This window comes from Mobula birostris, chromosome 10, assembly GCF_030028105.1.
Source record: "Mobula birostris isolate sMobBir1 chromosome 10, sMobBir1.hap1, whole genome shotgun sequence".
NCBI lineage: Eukaryota > Metazoa > Chordata > Chondrichthyes > Myliobatiformes > Myliobatidae > Mobula > Mobula birostris.
Window position 1 is genome coordinate 80,228,708 of NC_092379.1, and position 17,159 is coordinate 80,245,866.

General features: G+C 38.4%; 1 protein-coding gene across 5 annotated transcripts in view; it reads right to left on the reverse strand.

The window, feature by feature from the left end:
* diaph2 (diaphanous-related formin 2) overlaps positions 1–17,159 on the reverse strand; it is a 631,396-nt gene that overhangs the window by 201,317 nt on the left and 412,920 nt on the right. For all 5 annotated transcript variants that reach the window (XM_072270521.1, XM_072270519.1, XM_072270520.1 and 2 more), the window contains one exon: positions 6,028–6,152. In XM_072270521.1, coding sequence (XP_072126622.1) covers positions 6,028–6,152 — 125 coding nt within the window. The remainder of the gene's footprint in view (positions 1–6,027; positions 6,153–17,159) is intronic.

Sequence of the window (17,159 nt, forward strand, 5' to 3'; positions counted from 1 at the left end):
TCTGATAGTGTTTAGAGAGGTTGTTGATGAAACATAGCAACTACTGTTTGAAAAGCAATTAGGATCCATTCCAATTAGCCTACCAATACAACAGGTCCACTGCAGATGCCATTTCATTGACTTTTACTCAACCCTGGAGCAGCTGACAACAAAGATGCATACATCAGGAAGTTCTTTTTCGATGACAGCTCAGCATTCAATACCACCATTTTCTCAAAAATAACCAATAAGCTTCAAGACATTGGCCCCAATAACTCCTTGTGCAAATGGATCCTCGATTTCACCACAAGCAAACCCAAGTCCATTCAAATTGGCAACAACATCTCTTCCACAATCGCCATCAACACAGATGTACCACAAGGCTGTATGCTTAGCCCCCTACTCTCCTCGCTTTATACTTATGACTGTGAGGCTAAGCACAGTTCCACTGCCATAGTTAAGTTTACTGTCATTGGCCAAATCAAAAAGGTGGTGGCGAATCAGTATATAGGAGGGAGATTGAAAATCTGGCTGAGTGGTGCCACAACAACCACTTCTCACTCAATGTCAGCAAGAACAAGGAGCTGACTATTGACTTCAGGAGCAGGAAACCACAGGCCCTTGTGCCAGTCCTCATCAGGGAATCAGAGGTGGAGAGGTTCAGCAATTTTAAATTCCTTGATATTATTATTTCAGAGGATCTGTCCTGGACTCAGCACAAGTGCAATTACGAAGAAAGCCCAACAGCGCCTCTACTTCTTTAGAATTTTGTGAAGATTCGGCATGATATCTAAAACACTGACAAACTTCTATACATGTGTTATGGAAAGTATACTGACTGGTGGCAACATGGCCTAGTATGGAAACACCAATGCCCTTAAAGGGAAAATCCTACAAAAAACTAGTGGATATGGCCCAGTCCATCACAGGTGAAGCCATCCCCATCATTGATCATATCTACTGTTGCAGGAAAGCAGCATTCATCATCAAGGACCCTCACTACCAGTTCATCCTCTCTTCTCACTGTTGCCATCAAGAAAATGGTATAAGAGCCTCAACACCCAGATCACCAGGCTCAGGAACAGTTATTATACCTCAACCGTCAGGCTCTTGAACCAGAGGGAATAACTTCACCTAATTTCACTTGTCCCATCACTGAACTGTTCCCTCAACCCATGGACTCACTTTCAAGGACTTTTCATCTCATGTTCTCAATATTGTTTTTTTAATTTCTTTTTTCTTTTTTTCTTTTGTGTTTGCACAGTCTGCTGTCTTTTGCACACTGGTTGCTTGTCCACCTTGTTGGTGGCATCTTTTAATCATTGTATTGCGTTTCTTGGAATTACTAAGTATGCCTGCAAGAAAATAAACCTCAGGGTTTTATATGTTGTACTTTGATAATAAATTGACTTTGAACTTCGAGTGACCACTAGAGTGGAAATTTAAAACAAAGGCACTGCATGAAAAAAATTATCTGTCATTGCAAAGATAGAAACTTTACAGTGATTGTCTTCATTGCCGGGAGCATAGAATGCAAGAGACAGGAAGTCATGACGTGGTTGCATAAACTATCGGCGAGGCTGTACATGGAGTATTTTGTGCAGCATCAGCTGTTCCATTACAGGAAGGATGTGGAGGCTCTGGATAAGATGTGGAAAAAGTTTACCAGAATACTGCCAAGAACAGAAAGCACTAGACGCAAGGAGAGTTTAAACAAACGTCGGTTGTTTTTCTCTAGAGAGTCTGAGACTGAGGTGAGACCTGACTGAAGCCTTTTAAATTGGATAGATAGTCAGAATGTTTTCCCCAGTTAGAAATGCCAAATGGTTGAGATCATAGCTTTATGTTGAAAGAAGAGGGAAGTTTAAAGAGAATGTGCAAGAAAAGTTTTTTTCCTTACACAGAGGGTGGTTGGCGCCTGGAACATACTGCCAAGTGTAGTAGTGGAATCAGATATGGTAGTGGCATTTAAGAGGCTTTTGGAAAGGCACACGAATGAGTGGTATGGAGACGGCAGTCTAAAGAGCCTGTTTCTGTGCTGTATGACTCTATGATTAATGTGGTTATAGTCAAATCAACTGTGGTGTTAGTTATCAGTTAGCATTGGTCAGGATACTAGGGAGAGTTCCCTACTCTTTACAGTTAATAAAAACTATATTACATCCAATGAAAAGAGAGATAGAAACTCAGTAAAAAATCTCACTCCAAAAGCAGCAACTCTAGCAGTGTATCAGTTAATCCTTAATTACAACACACTTTTAAGTTCAATGTCTGAATAGCAACATTTAATGACTTCAGTTTTACTTTTTTTTTGTTTTAGTAGATTCCTTTTCCTTCCGCATTTTTGTGTTTACTTTTCCAGTCTAAAGATGGAATTAAGATTGATGCCAAGGGAAGGTGGGCAAAATTGGTCTTTGCCCAAGCAAACCAAAACTTAGGCCATTAGGTCATGAAGCAGGGATCATAATCAAGTCTTAATTTATACAGTAATGAAATTTACATTTAAACATAGATTATTAATCATTGAGTTGAAGCAAATTTTGGCCTCCAACATATTTTACTAAGGCAGCATCCAATCTATCCTTGGGTTTAATAGTTGACTATAGACAGTAAGATCATGCCCTTTTTGCATTGGGATGCTCACAATGATACTGGGACTTAATCAGGGACATCATTTTTACAAGTGGGACAAGTGACACACAGGCCCCTAAACCTCCCCCCTCACCAATATTCAGGACCCCAAACAGGCCTTCCAGGTGAAACGACACTTCTCCTACAAGACTGTCAGAGTCATCTACTGTATCTGGTGTTCCCAGTGTGGCTTCCTCTACATTTGTGAGACCTGACGCACATTGGGGGAATTGCTTCATCGATCACTTTTACTCCACTCCTACGAAAGGCAGTTTTAGTTTGGTGGCCAGCAATTTTAATTCCATTTCCTATTCCCATTTCGACATGTTGGTCTGATGAGGTCACTCTAAGGTTGGAGGAATAACACCTGACAATAAACCCGACTCTGATATTCCATCTCTTTACTTAGCCTCCAACATGACAACATGAGCATCGATTTCTCTAACTTTTGGTATTTCTCCGCCCTACTCCTCCTCTCATTTTCCATTCTGACTCCCCTCTTATCCCCTCTCTTCTCCTTACTTGGTTATCACTTCCCTCTAGTTCCCTTCCTCCTTCCCTTTTTCCCATGGTCACTCTCCTGTCCTAGAAGATTGCTTCTTCTTCAGCCATTTACCTCTTCCACATCACCTGCCAGCTTCTCACTTCATCCCCCTTTCCTCCCACCTTCCCCCCTCACCTGGTTTTACCTATCACCTGCCAGCCTGTACCACTGTCCCTCTCCCCCACTTTCTTATTGCCTTCTTTCCCCTTCCTTTCCAATACCAATGAAGGGCCTTAGCCCAAAATGTCGACTGTTTATTCTTCCCGTAAATGCTGCCTCACTTGCTAATAGCACCTATACTTAAATTAAAGATGTGAAGTCATTCTCCTTAAACACATACTCTGAGCATGTTGAATGCACCTTTTGCTACAAGACTATGAGTGCCATCTTGCAGGACATCAAGGGTGCATATGCCTGCTCAAGTGAACAGGAAGGATTCTATGTACTCTTTTGAAGACCAGAAAGATTTTGCCTTTACTCTGACAATATTCAAACAGCAATTGTCATCAGTAAAGTAGATCATCTTGACATTACCACACATTGATATTTATGAAAATTAGCAAGACGATAGGTGGGATCTTTCTGGTGTGATTCCTGTATAACGCAAGTGGCCACACTCGAAAGTGCTTGATTAGCTCTCAGTGCCTTGGGTCAACGATGCTATATAAAGACAACTACTTTCTTTCACACCCCTAGCCTGGGGAATCAGTACATTTAAGCCTATATGTCAACAGAAATCATTTGTAACAGTTTATATCGGGAATTAAACCTGAAACTTCCTCATAAAAATTGCTGAGAAGGCACTCAATCCATAATCCAAGAAGTTACAGTGACATTGAGAAAGAGGAGGAATGTTCCTTCATCTTTTTGCTTTTAAAACAACTTGTATTTGTTGTTTTACATTACCATTTACTTCAAATTCTAATACGTCGGCATGTGTAAGACTGTTACCAGTGGAAGAGCGGGCTTGCTTATTTTTCTGTTCAATTTATATTCTGTTTCATTTCATCGACCACTTCCCTATGTTTTAACATGTAAAATCTGCTTTTCATTTTCTTCTCTGGAATGATGAAGAACTTGAAGTTAATCCTATTTTATCTACCCAAGTTTAATATTTTATAAACATAGACCTTATTTTATATGATTTGACTGTCATAGCATGGCTATGCAACTTCATAACTAAAGTTGCAGTTTGTAACAATGAATGCACGAACAGTTCAGCGGTCCCCAACCACTGGGCCGCAAAGCATGTGCTACCGGGCCGTGAGGGAACGATACGCGTTAGCTGCACCTTTCCTCATTCCCTGTCACACACTGTTGAACTTGAACATAGGGTTGCCAACTGTCCTGTATTTGCCGGGACATCCCATATATTGGGCTAAATTGGTTTGTCCTGTATTTCCACCGCTAAGGTAGAGCGTTCCTATGAAAACGTTCGTGCCGAAATGGCGTGAAGCAAAGAAGCAATTACCATCAATTTATATGGGAAAAATTTTTGAGCATTCACATACCCAAAAAATAACCTAACAAATCATACCAAATAACACATAAAACCGAAAATAAATAACACTCACATATAGTAAAAGCAGGAATGATATGATAAATACACAGCCTATATAAAGTTGAAATAATGTACAGTATAGTCAGGAAGATGAAGGCAAAATCGATTTGTGGGAAAAAAAAATCGGCACGTACGCGTGTGCGCACATCACGCATGCACACACAGGTGCCCACGCAAGGCTTCATGATCATGGTAGTCTTTCCTGGGGTAAAGTGTCCCAGGATTTGATTGCTACTTTTGTCCCTTATTTGGGAGTGAGAAAGTTGGCAACCCTAACTGTAAAAGACATGCTGAGATGAGTTTAACCCTATTTGAACACCTCCCCCCCCCCCCCCCCCCCCAACCAACCCCTGGTCATCCGGTCCACAAGAATATTGTCAATATTAAACCGGTCAGCGGTGCAAAAAGGGTTGGGGACCCCTGAACTAACTTAAGTAACTTTAAGATGGATGAACAAATTCAAAGTATTTTGCTTTCAGTGCTTCTAAACATTAAGTCATGGGAGACCGGCATTGATGTTTCTGTAAACAGTTCTAGAAGATTTATGGTCGCCTTTTAACAGGTCTGCGAGGCTTTTAGAGTAAAAGTACCAGGACAATCCACATTATGGGATATATCTGTCAATGACCACGTTTTCTATTGGCTGAATTGATCTAATGTGGAAATATATTATTACCGAAACCTTAAGCTTTTATTCCACTTTGATAGATTCTGGTAGAATAGATTTTCTGAGCCTTTATAATGACGTATCACTAAGAGAAACCTCTTTTACCCCCTGGTCGAACAATGCATCACGATTCAACAATTTATTGTTCACTGCTAACACCAGAATTGCTAGCACCTAATTCAAAGATTGGCAACAGCTCCAGAGCTAACTTCCCAGGATCACGGGCATTAGCTGGGAATGTTGGTCTCCTGGATTCCCAACATAAACAGGCCATTGTCTTAAACCTGCTGCCCTGTTGTGCCCTGGTTCACTTAGCTACTATTGCACCTTGTGTTTGCTTTTGAATCACTGGATCATAATGCACCTCAATACACTACAACAATATATTTGCTAAATAAATTTAAATAGCCATCAGGAATATTCTGATTACAACTAAAGATCTTTCAAAGTTGTCAGCCCTGTAATAGCCAGATGATTTATGCAAGTTTACAGGCAGCAGCAGTAAACTCATACAGATGCTGGTGCTGTCAAATGGGCTGCAGCCTCATAGAGCTAATTTTAATAATTAAGTGACTATTCATAATCACCAGTGATTAAGAAAACATTGCATCTTATTTTTTCATGTTATGTCTGAAAAAAGGATATGGACATTTTTTCCACAAACTTATCATGCTCATCATCTGTTTTAGGAAACTTCTTGATGTCATTTTCAAGACGCTTAATTTGCCGTTCCATAGCTTCCATACTGCTCTTGAGGTTTTGGTCTGAAACTGAACACGGAAAAGATTCAAATTAAAAAAAAACAATAACTCTGCAAAGAAAATCAATCATTTTTTGTAATACAGCTTAATACTGAAAGTCAGTAAAATTATTTTAAGGCTTATGTTCCTTGGTAGAGAGATGTCATAATTTCAGTCACTCAGTTATGGCTCTCATTTCATTAAATTAAATCAACATTTAATAATACTTATATTAAAATATATGTACTGAGTTATAATTAAATTCAAAAAGAATTCTTGAATATAGAAATCACCTGATGCCTAAATTCTGGTTTATGAATAAATGTCAACAAATCCTGACATAATTAAACTGTTTAAAAGCAAAATGAGATTTACCATGTCTAACATGTGCTTTAAAAAATATTACATCTTAACATTTACTGCTACTTAGTACCCTTTGTAACTTTAAAAAAATTATTAATAATGGTGAATGTCCATTTAAATATGTTATGCTGCAATTTATTTCCTGTGAGGTGCCCAGTGTTCTATTTCTCAACAACTTAGTCACAAATTAAAATTTTACTTCAATGAGGTCAGGTTACAAAACTGTCACAATATTATTTCTAACAATTAACAGCTCAAGATATTAATATTATGTTTATTATTATATGAAAGGGAGGACTGCAGTTTCAACAATCTCCACATCATAGTCCATGGTTCACTATGTCCAAAATCTGACTTCAGGTCTCATTTCATTTGTGCAATCAGTGAAAATAACTTGTGTATATTTACAGTCAAGTCCCTTGCATACATCATACCCCAGATGATATTTACAAATCTTGAGGTGACATCACCTATTTCCAAGAAAAGAAGCCTGGCAGCTTTCAAAATAATCAAAATTAATTAATTCCGAATGAATCCATGACCTTAAAGGAAAAGGGGATGTAAACATTGTAAATATCTTTCCACCACAGATCAAGTCAGTAAGTCATGGGAAATCATCTAGTACATTAATAAATGCACAGCTAGAAACAGGCAGTAATTACACCTTCCATGTTATTTATACTGCTCACATGATTCATGCCCTCTATATAAGTGGCCAGACTAAGTTTCTTTCTCTATAGGCATGAAACAAAATAACACTGAAAACACAACATGAAAAAAACACATGAAAAAAATTGAGAAAAATTGCAACATCTTTGAAATGTTTCTGTGCATCATATCTAATATGTAACTGCAGAATAATGATCACAGACAGAAGTGGTTCCCAATCTGAATTGGTTGAGTGAAAGCTCATTTTTCATTATATCTATAAATGTAGAAAGCACATGACAATGAGAGAAGTTGTGAGAGTGATTTTTGCTAGAAATTTTTGTACATCAAATGAGAACAGAACAGCAGAATTTTGACAACTAGGTCTGTTAATGACAAACTTCATTGTGACTGACTAGCTGCTGTGTAGTTTAAACTTCTGAAATATTCCTCCAAATGCACAGCTTCAGGGCTAGATTTATTCAGTCTTGTACTGTGGATCAGTGGGCTTGAGAGGAGAGAGGAGAAAAGAGTACACTAATGGTGGTGTTCAGATGGTGAAATGGTGGTGAGTGAGGGTGATGTGGTACGCTTGTAATGACACGTGGTTGAAAGTGGATGCCAGGAGATGAGGATAACAGGGTCATGGATGACCAATAACTCAGAAAAGCAGCAGATTAGGGATTTGGTGACATGAATGCAAGGAATTGTGAAATGGTGGATTCAGGTGTAATGCTATCCTTGGCTGGTGCCCTGGCTGCCAGTATACCAGGAAGCTTCTTTGCTGCAATGTAAGATGCTTGTAGGACGAGTTTCCTAGCAACATTACCAATTGCATGGGGAATGACAATATCCATTGCAACCCTGCATCACCAGCTACAGAAGTATCCAGTCAGATTTCTAAAGTAATCAAAACAATGATGGGTTTAAAGACCAGTGAATCCTGTGTGTGTGGCAAAAGGGTGCAGGACATTGAACACGTTCTGCGCAACTGCCCACTCTCACCTGATTTAGCTGACACGGACCTGCTCAACATCAACCAAACAACACTAGAGTGACTGGCTGTCTGGTGTGACAAGCTATGAATGAACACCATATTTTTGATTACATATCAATGAAAAGCTGTATTATGAAATTGGATTTGTAAGCTGATATCTGCAGCAAATTTTCTAAATTGCTGTTTCATTTCATCTTCAACATTAGATTAAACCTTTGACCAAAATGAACTGACTTACTACATTAAAAGAAAAGAGTACTGATACTGGATATAAAAAAAATAAGTAATGCTCGGAACACTCAGCAGGTCAAGCTACATCCCATCTCCGTGGATATCTTATCATCTGACATGCATGGATCCTTGGTCAAAATTAGAGGGTCACTGGTTCAGCAGATTTTGCACTGGAAATAGACCAAAGTGGAGAAGAGTACTCCAAAGAGAAAAAAAAAATTACCAGGCTAATGACTCCATTCTACATTTTGCAAATGTCACTCCACTCTTTAAGGAAGGAGGAAGGGAGGAGGAAGGGAAAAGAAAGGGAATCATAGGGCCTTTAGCCTAACCTCAGCGGCTGGGGGAAGTTTTGGAGTCTATCAGCAAGGATGAGGTTTTGGGGTACTTGGTAAAATAAGTCAAAGTCAGCATGGTTTCTGTAAAGGGAGATCTTGCCTGACAAATCTGTTCGAGTTCTTTGAGGAAGTAACAAGTAGAGTGGACAAAGGAGAGGCAGTGGATGTCATTTACATGGACTTTCAGAAGGCATTTGATAAGGTGCTACACATGAGGCTGCTTAACAAGATAAAATCCTATGCATTACATGAAAGATACTGGCATGAATAGCAGAATGGCTGACAGGCAGGAGGCAGCGAGTGGAAATAAAAGGGGCCTTTTCTGGCTGGCTGCCAATGACTAGTGGTGATCCTCAGGGGTCAGTATTGGGACTGTTACTTTTCACATTGCTTGTCAATGATTTAGATCGTGGAATTGGTGATTCTGTGGCAAAGCTTGTGGACGATACAAAGATAGGTGGAGGGATAGGTAGTGCTGAGGAAATAATGCGATTACAGCAGGGCTTATCCAAATTGGAAGAATGGGCAAAAAAGTGGCAGTTGGAATACAGTGTTGGAAAATGTATGATAATACATTTTGGTAAAAGGAACAAAAGTACAGACTATTATCTAAATGGGGAGAAGGTTCAAACATCAGAGGTACAGAAGAACTTAGGAATCCTCGTGCAAGACTCCCAGAAGGTTAATTAACAGGTTGAGTCCGTGGTAAAGAAAACAAATGCAATGTGGCACTTATTTGAAATGGAATAGAATAGCAAGGAGATAACGCTGAGCCTTTATAAGACACTAGCCAGGCCACACTTGGAGTATCGTCAACAGTTTTAGGGCCCCATATCTCAGAAAGGATGTGTTGTTATTGGAGAGAGTCCAGAGGATGTTCACGAGGACGATTCCAGGAATAAAGGGGTTAGCATATGAGGAGCATTTGGCAGCTTTGGGCGTGTACTCACTGGAATTTAGAAGAATGCATGAGGATCTCATTGAAATCAACCAAATGTTGAAAGGACTACATAGGGTGGATGTGGAGAGGATGTTTCCTATGGTGGGGGTATCCAGAACTAGAGGGCCCAGCCTCAAAACTAAGGGGCGACTTTTTAGAACAGAGGTAAGGAGGAATTTTTTTTTTAAGCCAGAAAGTAGTGAATCTGTGGAATGCTCTACCACAGATTGTGGTGGAGGCCAAGTCCATGGGTATATTTATGGCAGAAGTTGATATTTTCCTAATTGGTCAGGGCATCAAAGGATATGGCAAGAAGGCAGATGTATGAGGTTGAGTGGGATCTGGGATCAGCCACGATGGAATTGCGGAGCAGACTCGTTGGGCTGAATGGCCTACTTCTGCTCCTATGTATTATGGTCTAATGATAGAGTGATAAATAAATAAAATTAGCTAAAAGGGCTAATGAGAGAAAGCAAAGACAACAAACTCCAATAGATCAGCAGCGAGGGAGGTAAAATTCACAAGTTTAGTGCTACTACATGTACTCTCTTTCACAATTCACAGTATTGCTGGCACTCCATTAGAAATAAAGATCTACAGTCAAAGCTTCATCTTGTTGAGGTCAATTATTGAAGCTCTAGGGCTGCAAAGAGGGTTTCAAAAGCAAGCCAGTGCTTTTCAAAGCTAGGCAGCCTTTCTCAAAACCCAGATTGGTAGTAAATGCAGTATGCATGTTCAAGCATGTTTTGTCACACGTGGATTAAGACCCAAATGGATGACGTAACATGGCCGGCACCTGAATCAATAATTTCAATCACAATGAGAGATACCCTGGGTGAATTTTACCCCATGTTTAATTCTAGTCACCATATCGCACTGTTTTATTCAAAACACCACATTTTACTGCATCTGTAGTGAAGGCAGACCCAATGATGATTCAAAAGGCAGAGATTTAAGTATTTAAAAAAAAGATTTGCATGGCCAGGAGGAAGTTAACTGATCCGCTATTTCAATGAGCAGCATGATTTGGCTTGGTTTATTGTTGTCTTGCGTACTGAGATATAATGAGTAACTTGCGTTTATGTACCATCCAGGCAGATCATGCCAAATATCAGTGCATCGAAGTAGTAAAAGGAAATAATGCAGAATATAATGTAGCAGTGACAGAAGAAATGCAGGGCATGTAAACAAATATAGTGCAGAGACCACAGCGAAGTAGATTGGGGGGATTAAGCGTTCATCTTTAGCATATGAGAGGTTTGCTCAAGCATCTGATAACTGTGAGATAGAAGATATCCTTGAGTCTGGTGTCATGTGCTTTCAAGCTTTTGTACTTCTGTCCGATGGGCTCTCCCGAGTCCGCGGGAAGTGTAGTGTCAACTGAACAGGGGCCAGTTTGTGTAATGGACTGGATGCATTCAGAACTCTGCAATTTCATGTGGTATTGGACAGATCAGTTGTCATACCAAACATTGATAAATCCAGATAGAATACCTCCTGAGGTGCATCCATAAAAACTGGCAAAAGTCATCAAAGACCTGTTTAATTTCCTTAGCCTCCTCATAAAAGAGAGGCACTGGTGTGCTTTCTTGGTCATAGTGTCCACGTGGCTAGACAAGAATAAATTATTTGTGATTTTTGCACTGAGCAGCTTAAAGATCTGAACTATTTGTATCTCAGCAACACTAATAGAGATAAGGGTGTGCAATGCACTCCACTTCTTGACGTCAATAAAGAGTGCCTTTTGTTTTGATAACTGAGGGAAAGGTCATGGTCTTGTCACCATGCTACTAGACACTCTATTTAAGTGAACCAGATGATAACTAATTTTTAGTTATACAGCTTAACCTGAGATTCTGTGAATTTCTAATAATAAACATTTTTTAAATCTTCTTGAAATATAGAGTCATGACATTTTGGCTTGGTATTCAATCTCATGTGCATGTTAAATCTTTAATATTCTACACAATATTTTAACAAACAGCTGGAAAGTTGTTTTTTTCTATTCTGGATTTATATAGCTGAGATGCTAACGTGGTTGGCTGCTCAACCAGTTTAACAGTGTGATGACTGCTGCTTGCCAGGATCCCACAATTTAAGCACTTGACAAACATTGCAACAAAAGGAGGGAAAACTCTACTCCACTGAGATGATCAGAACTTCATGGTCACATTCAGTCAACATCAAAGGCAAGCACTGTTGTTTCACTGCCTGACAACTAGGATGTCACTGCTCACAGTGAATGTCTATGACTGAATTTTAAGCCAGTTGTCAGGTGATGCAGGGTGCTACAGATGAAAGATACTCCAACATGGAACAAGGCCTGATCAAGTCCTTCAGAACTCTGCAGGAGTCTTGTCTCACATTGGCTACTCAGCATAATTTGTTATCAACACATTCTTACATATCGGAAGGCCTTTCCTTATGTTGTCCTGGTTTCAGTAAAATTGTATTCAATAGAGGATGGACGCCAAGGCTGGGATTTTAAATGGTACTCCAATTATTTTGTAAAAAAAGTTACACTGGAGGAAGGGTCTTGAACTTCTTGGATTAAGAATGTGTCCCAAACAACATCCAGTGACTTTTGGTGCTACTATATAAGCATGAGTGGGAGATGAGGAAGAAATGAGGTCTGATTGTGGTTGATCAGCCTGTGGCACTACCATCAACAATAAATAAGATGGTGTGAAATTATATTCCCCCTGGCCTGAAATGCTTTTACTTTTGAAACTGACAAAACCAAGATTCTTGAAATAACATCATTTAACCAACACATCTGAAGACAAACTGAATAAAGTAGTGCATTATTGCAAGGAGTCAATATCTTAAAGAGGTAAAAGTTGAAAATCATTGTCTCAAAGTGAAAGGTAAATCTGCACAGAAACAAAATACCTCTTGTTGCTTTTAGATGTGAGATTTACATGCTGAATGATTCATCCTGGGTTAAATGTATCTTTTTAGAAGTTGGCATTTCACATACTTCCACCTCCTCTTTCTCTCAAAATATAATCTTGGTGGTAGAAGCAAAACAAAATGCTCATACACATCATGGAAAGAGGGCATCAACCTTAATATACATCAACTTCAATGCCTGTGCAATGTGCCACCTTGGGGCTTGGTCTGGGATTTCCTTGTTCTGAAAAGAAATTTCAGTGTATTGTAACAATATGAAGTGATACATAATTATTTACCAACAGACCTCTTCCGCCCAATAGATCCTCTGAGGAGGCAGATGCAGAATACGAGTTGTTGCCAGGACTCCACTCTGATATTTGCTGCAAACTGAGTAAAGACTCTGAAATGGTGCCATGACGAGGTTACTTAATATGATGCATTATACCAATAATGGCATACGCATGTAAAGCTGACCGAACACTTGGGACAGCATATTTCTAAACTGCTTTTTTTCTTTTGTTTTTAGAGAAAATTCATTGCTTTTATATCAGAAATGAACAAGCCAAATGATCACCTGTTTCATTATGCCTATATGTTTAGTACATGACAAATCCTGCAAAAGGAAGAACACACAATTCACTCTTGAAAACTCAGGGAGAAGTTGAATTCTAGGTTAGTGTCCTGCAAGTATGATAGCTGAGAATGGTGTGACGATCTGAAGTACAGTAGTTGGGTTTTAGCTTTTGACATACATTTTGTCAAGAGGTAATTTGTCCTCTGCCTTTCACTGGTGAAATTCAATATTTGAGACCTATTTGTAGCACTGCAATGTTCATTTGCTGCTATATCTCTGGAATCAGAAATATTTATCCACGTACTGCACAAATAATTTTTAAGCACAAAGTGAAAAGTATTCAAATTAAAGATATTTGCCATTATTATGAACTGCAGTGGATTTATGTCAATAATTGTATTAAATTAGCATTAAAACAATGCAAGCTGAAATTGCAGGCAACTTTCAATGTTAATGGATGAAAATGCCATGAATACAAAACTAAAAATTTCCTTATGTAAAAGCCCTGTTATCAGGAATTGCCAAATGCAGTCATGGAGTCCTTATTGTAATTTCAATGTGCTCGTCTGAAATTTTATGAACACTGGCCATTTCAGTAAACAGAATCTTGTCTCTTCTGGAGTGCCACAAGTTACTTATCTAAAGCTGTAATTAAGTTAAAACTGAAACTGATGTTGTGACTGTGTTATTCATTATCCTCTAAGCAAAAGATTGTTTGTATGGTTTCTCACAAGTGACTGTCTTATTCAAATGTGGTTATTTTGTTTCCTACATGAAGATGGCACCTAGGGCTTCGAGTGTTTACCATGGCTTGGTACTAAGAGTTAGCATCATGTACTCTGGTGTTCTGAAATGCTGTCACTTCGCAATACTTCTACAGAACATACTCAGAAAAATAAAAAGAAAATTGAAAATAATTCTCTGAAGTTCTCTATACATTTTCACAGATTTTTTTAAAAACCCTTCAAAAGTGGTGTTATACAAAGAAACAAGTCCACAACATTTTTTCCGGGCATCTCAGGAACATTTGGTACTAAAGGGTTAATAAAATGTCTAATTTGAAGATAACTAAAGAAATGAGTATTAGGTAGGTTAAACTTTGCAGACAGTTGTTCTAAAGTTGCAAAACAATTGTCTATGAAAAGATCTTCAAAACACCTGATGCCCTTTCTGTACCAATCATGAAATGTTAAGTCTTGCATGGAAGGTCGGAAAAGATGATTGTGAAAGATAGGGCTAGAGAGGGAGAAACCATAAAGACCATAATGTTTTCTGAACTGAGCCCATATTCTCAGAGTATGTCTAATGAGAGGATTAACAATTAGTTTAGGCAAATGACAAGGAAGTACGGATCCAAGAAGTGTGGAAATGAAGAAATCCTTATGGGAGTTCAACTCCACTGCCACCCATTTTGGGCAGTCAGTCTGATTATGAAAGAAAGACCAATAAGTAAGGCAGCGAATATTGGCTGCCCAGTAATAAAAACGAAAATTGAGCAAGGCCATACCACCTTTCCTTTTAGGTTTTTGAAGGTGAACTTTATTAAGTTGTATAAACCCACTGGGTAAAAGTCTAATATCTACTATTTGTGATAAGTTAGCAACCTTGAGGCATGCCCCCTTTGATAAAATTAGAACTGCCTGGGAGCATGATTTAAATATTTCTTTGTCCGACGAGGTTTGGGATTCAATTCTTAAGTCAGTTAACTCAACCTCTTTATGTGCTCGCCACTGCCTTTTGCAGTTCAACGTTGTACATAGGGCTCATATGTCTAAAGCCAAATTATCGCGGTTCTAATGTGATATTAGTCTCTTTTGTGACAAGTGTATAGTGGGCAAGGCTTCTCTTATCCACATGTATTGGGCTTGTCCCAGTTTGAAGAGATGTCTTTTTAACATCCTTAATTGCCATTTAAAACGTAACCCTTTGATTGCTCTTTTTGGCATTTTGAGTGAAGTTGACACGCGTTTGAATCCGACTAAACGGCGAACATTGTCTTTTGCCTCTCTTTTGGCTAGACATTTAATTCTTCTTAGGTGGAGAGTTGTTGCCCCACCCACTCATGCTCAATGGCATAGAAACATTATGTCCTGCTTAGACCTTGAAAAGATTCATTATTCAGTTCTTAATTCAGACATAAAGTTCCATAAGGTGTGGGGACCTTCTCTTGATTATTTTCATAACTCCTGTTTAGATTAAAGGTTTGTCTTCGTTTTTCTTTCAGTGATTTAGTCCCTTACATCCAGCTTTCTTTTCTGGTTAACTTTTATGGTTTTTTTTTTGATTATGTGAAATATATTATAGTTTAGGTAGTAGGCAATACACTTTTTTTATATTCACAGCTCTGTGGCAATAAAAGTTCTGATTAACTTTTCTTTATATTGTAATGGTTGGCTTGGAGTGTGTAGTAGGAGGGTGGGGTGGAAACTGACTTTATATGATTTTTATTTTGGGTGCTTTTTCTTTACTGTTATCAATTGTACATCAGACACATTGATTTGGCACTGTATAAATCTCCTTTTTGTTGTTTTTTTTGTTCCAATGTAGAAACTCATTAAAAAATTAATTAAAAAGAGGTGGTGTTATATCACAATCCAGCAATATTTCAACAACATCTTAAGTCTGCTGGAACAAAAAGAGAGTAGCATTCTGAGTTCCTCCAGCATTTTGTGTGTGTAGCTTTCTGTATTCACTTTACCAATGATAGCTTAGTAATGAATTAATAATTCATTGACACCGGTCTGAATCCTACCATAGCAGATGGAAATTTAAAATAAATTTGTTAAATAATTATGGAATCAAAGTGTCATACCTGTAATTATTTTCTGGATAGTTATAAATACCCATAAGGTTCACTTAACATCCTTCAGGATAGGTAATGTCAACCCTAACTAGTTTACATCTAGCTTACAACTTCCAGCGCGCAAATAACATTGACTCCCAACTGCTTTCTTAAATAGCTTGGCAACTTTGCTCAGGAGAAATTTGGAAACAAATACTACAACAGATGTCCATGACTTGTGAACAGAGAAAAACAATGGGCAGAACTATTTATCTTAGAGAAACAGTTTTGGAGTTTTTGTATTGTCAGAGACTAAGTGAGTGCTGTCGTTCTCCAACATGACTTTTTTAAAATATCAGAATGAATTATTTTGTACCATGTACTGTACATAAAGTTTGAAAATAAATTGTTGAAATATTAAGAATGACAACCTAAATGTTTATTTTTAGCTAAAGAAATATAATAAATATTTTGTCTCTGACTTGCTGAGCTCCTCCAGATTTTGTGTGCTCAAGATTCCTAGGATCTGCAAAATCTCCTGTTTTTATATATACTTTGAATAATATTTTCAGAGTAACTGGGTGCAAATGAACATGTTAATTCATAACCAGCTTATTTAAGTAGTCAGACTTCATCCACTTTGAGTTATTCAAGATCATATAACATCTTGGAGGTGCTGCAGAAAGAATTGATCCTCAAGCCCAGTTACTCCAGTACAGCTACAACAGTGGCACCTACGTGATAACGTGGAATACCGACCAGCTACGTCCTATCCAATTCAAATCCAGCTTGATACTGCACCCAACAGTTTACCCATGATTAATAGCAAAGGAACGCAAGTTTTCTTTGACAGCATCATCAAGTCACATTACCAATGAACTCATCCGGCCACTCACTTTTATACCCTCATCTTGCAAGTCCAGTTATTTGAATAGGATCACCAATTTTAAAAAAAGTTAGTTTGTTTTGGTTTAGGTCACTGTACATTTATTTCTAGTTAAACAATAGCTTAGTACTTTAAATACACTAATGTTTATTTGTTGTCATAACACTATTTGTTGTCAATTAGTCTTTAATTGTTGGGACAATGTAGTTAATTGGGGATTGGAGGAGGATAGGCAGGGTGTGGGTCGGGTGAATCAGATCTTTTATATAAACAAAAGGAATACAAAACATTACCTGCATATGCCTTTTCAATTTAGATAATCTATGCCTGCCTTAAACTGGTGAGATGCATATATCCCCTCAGCTCAATACGACTTGCTGAGT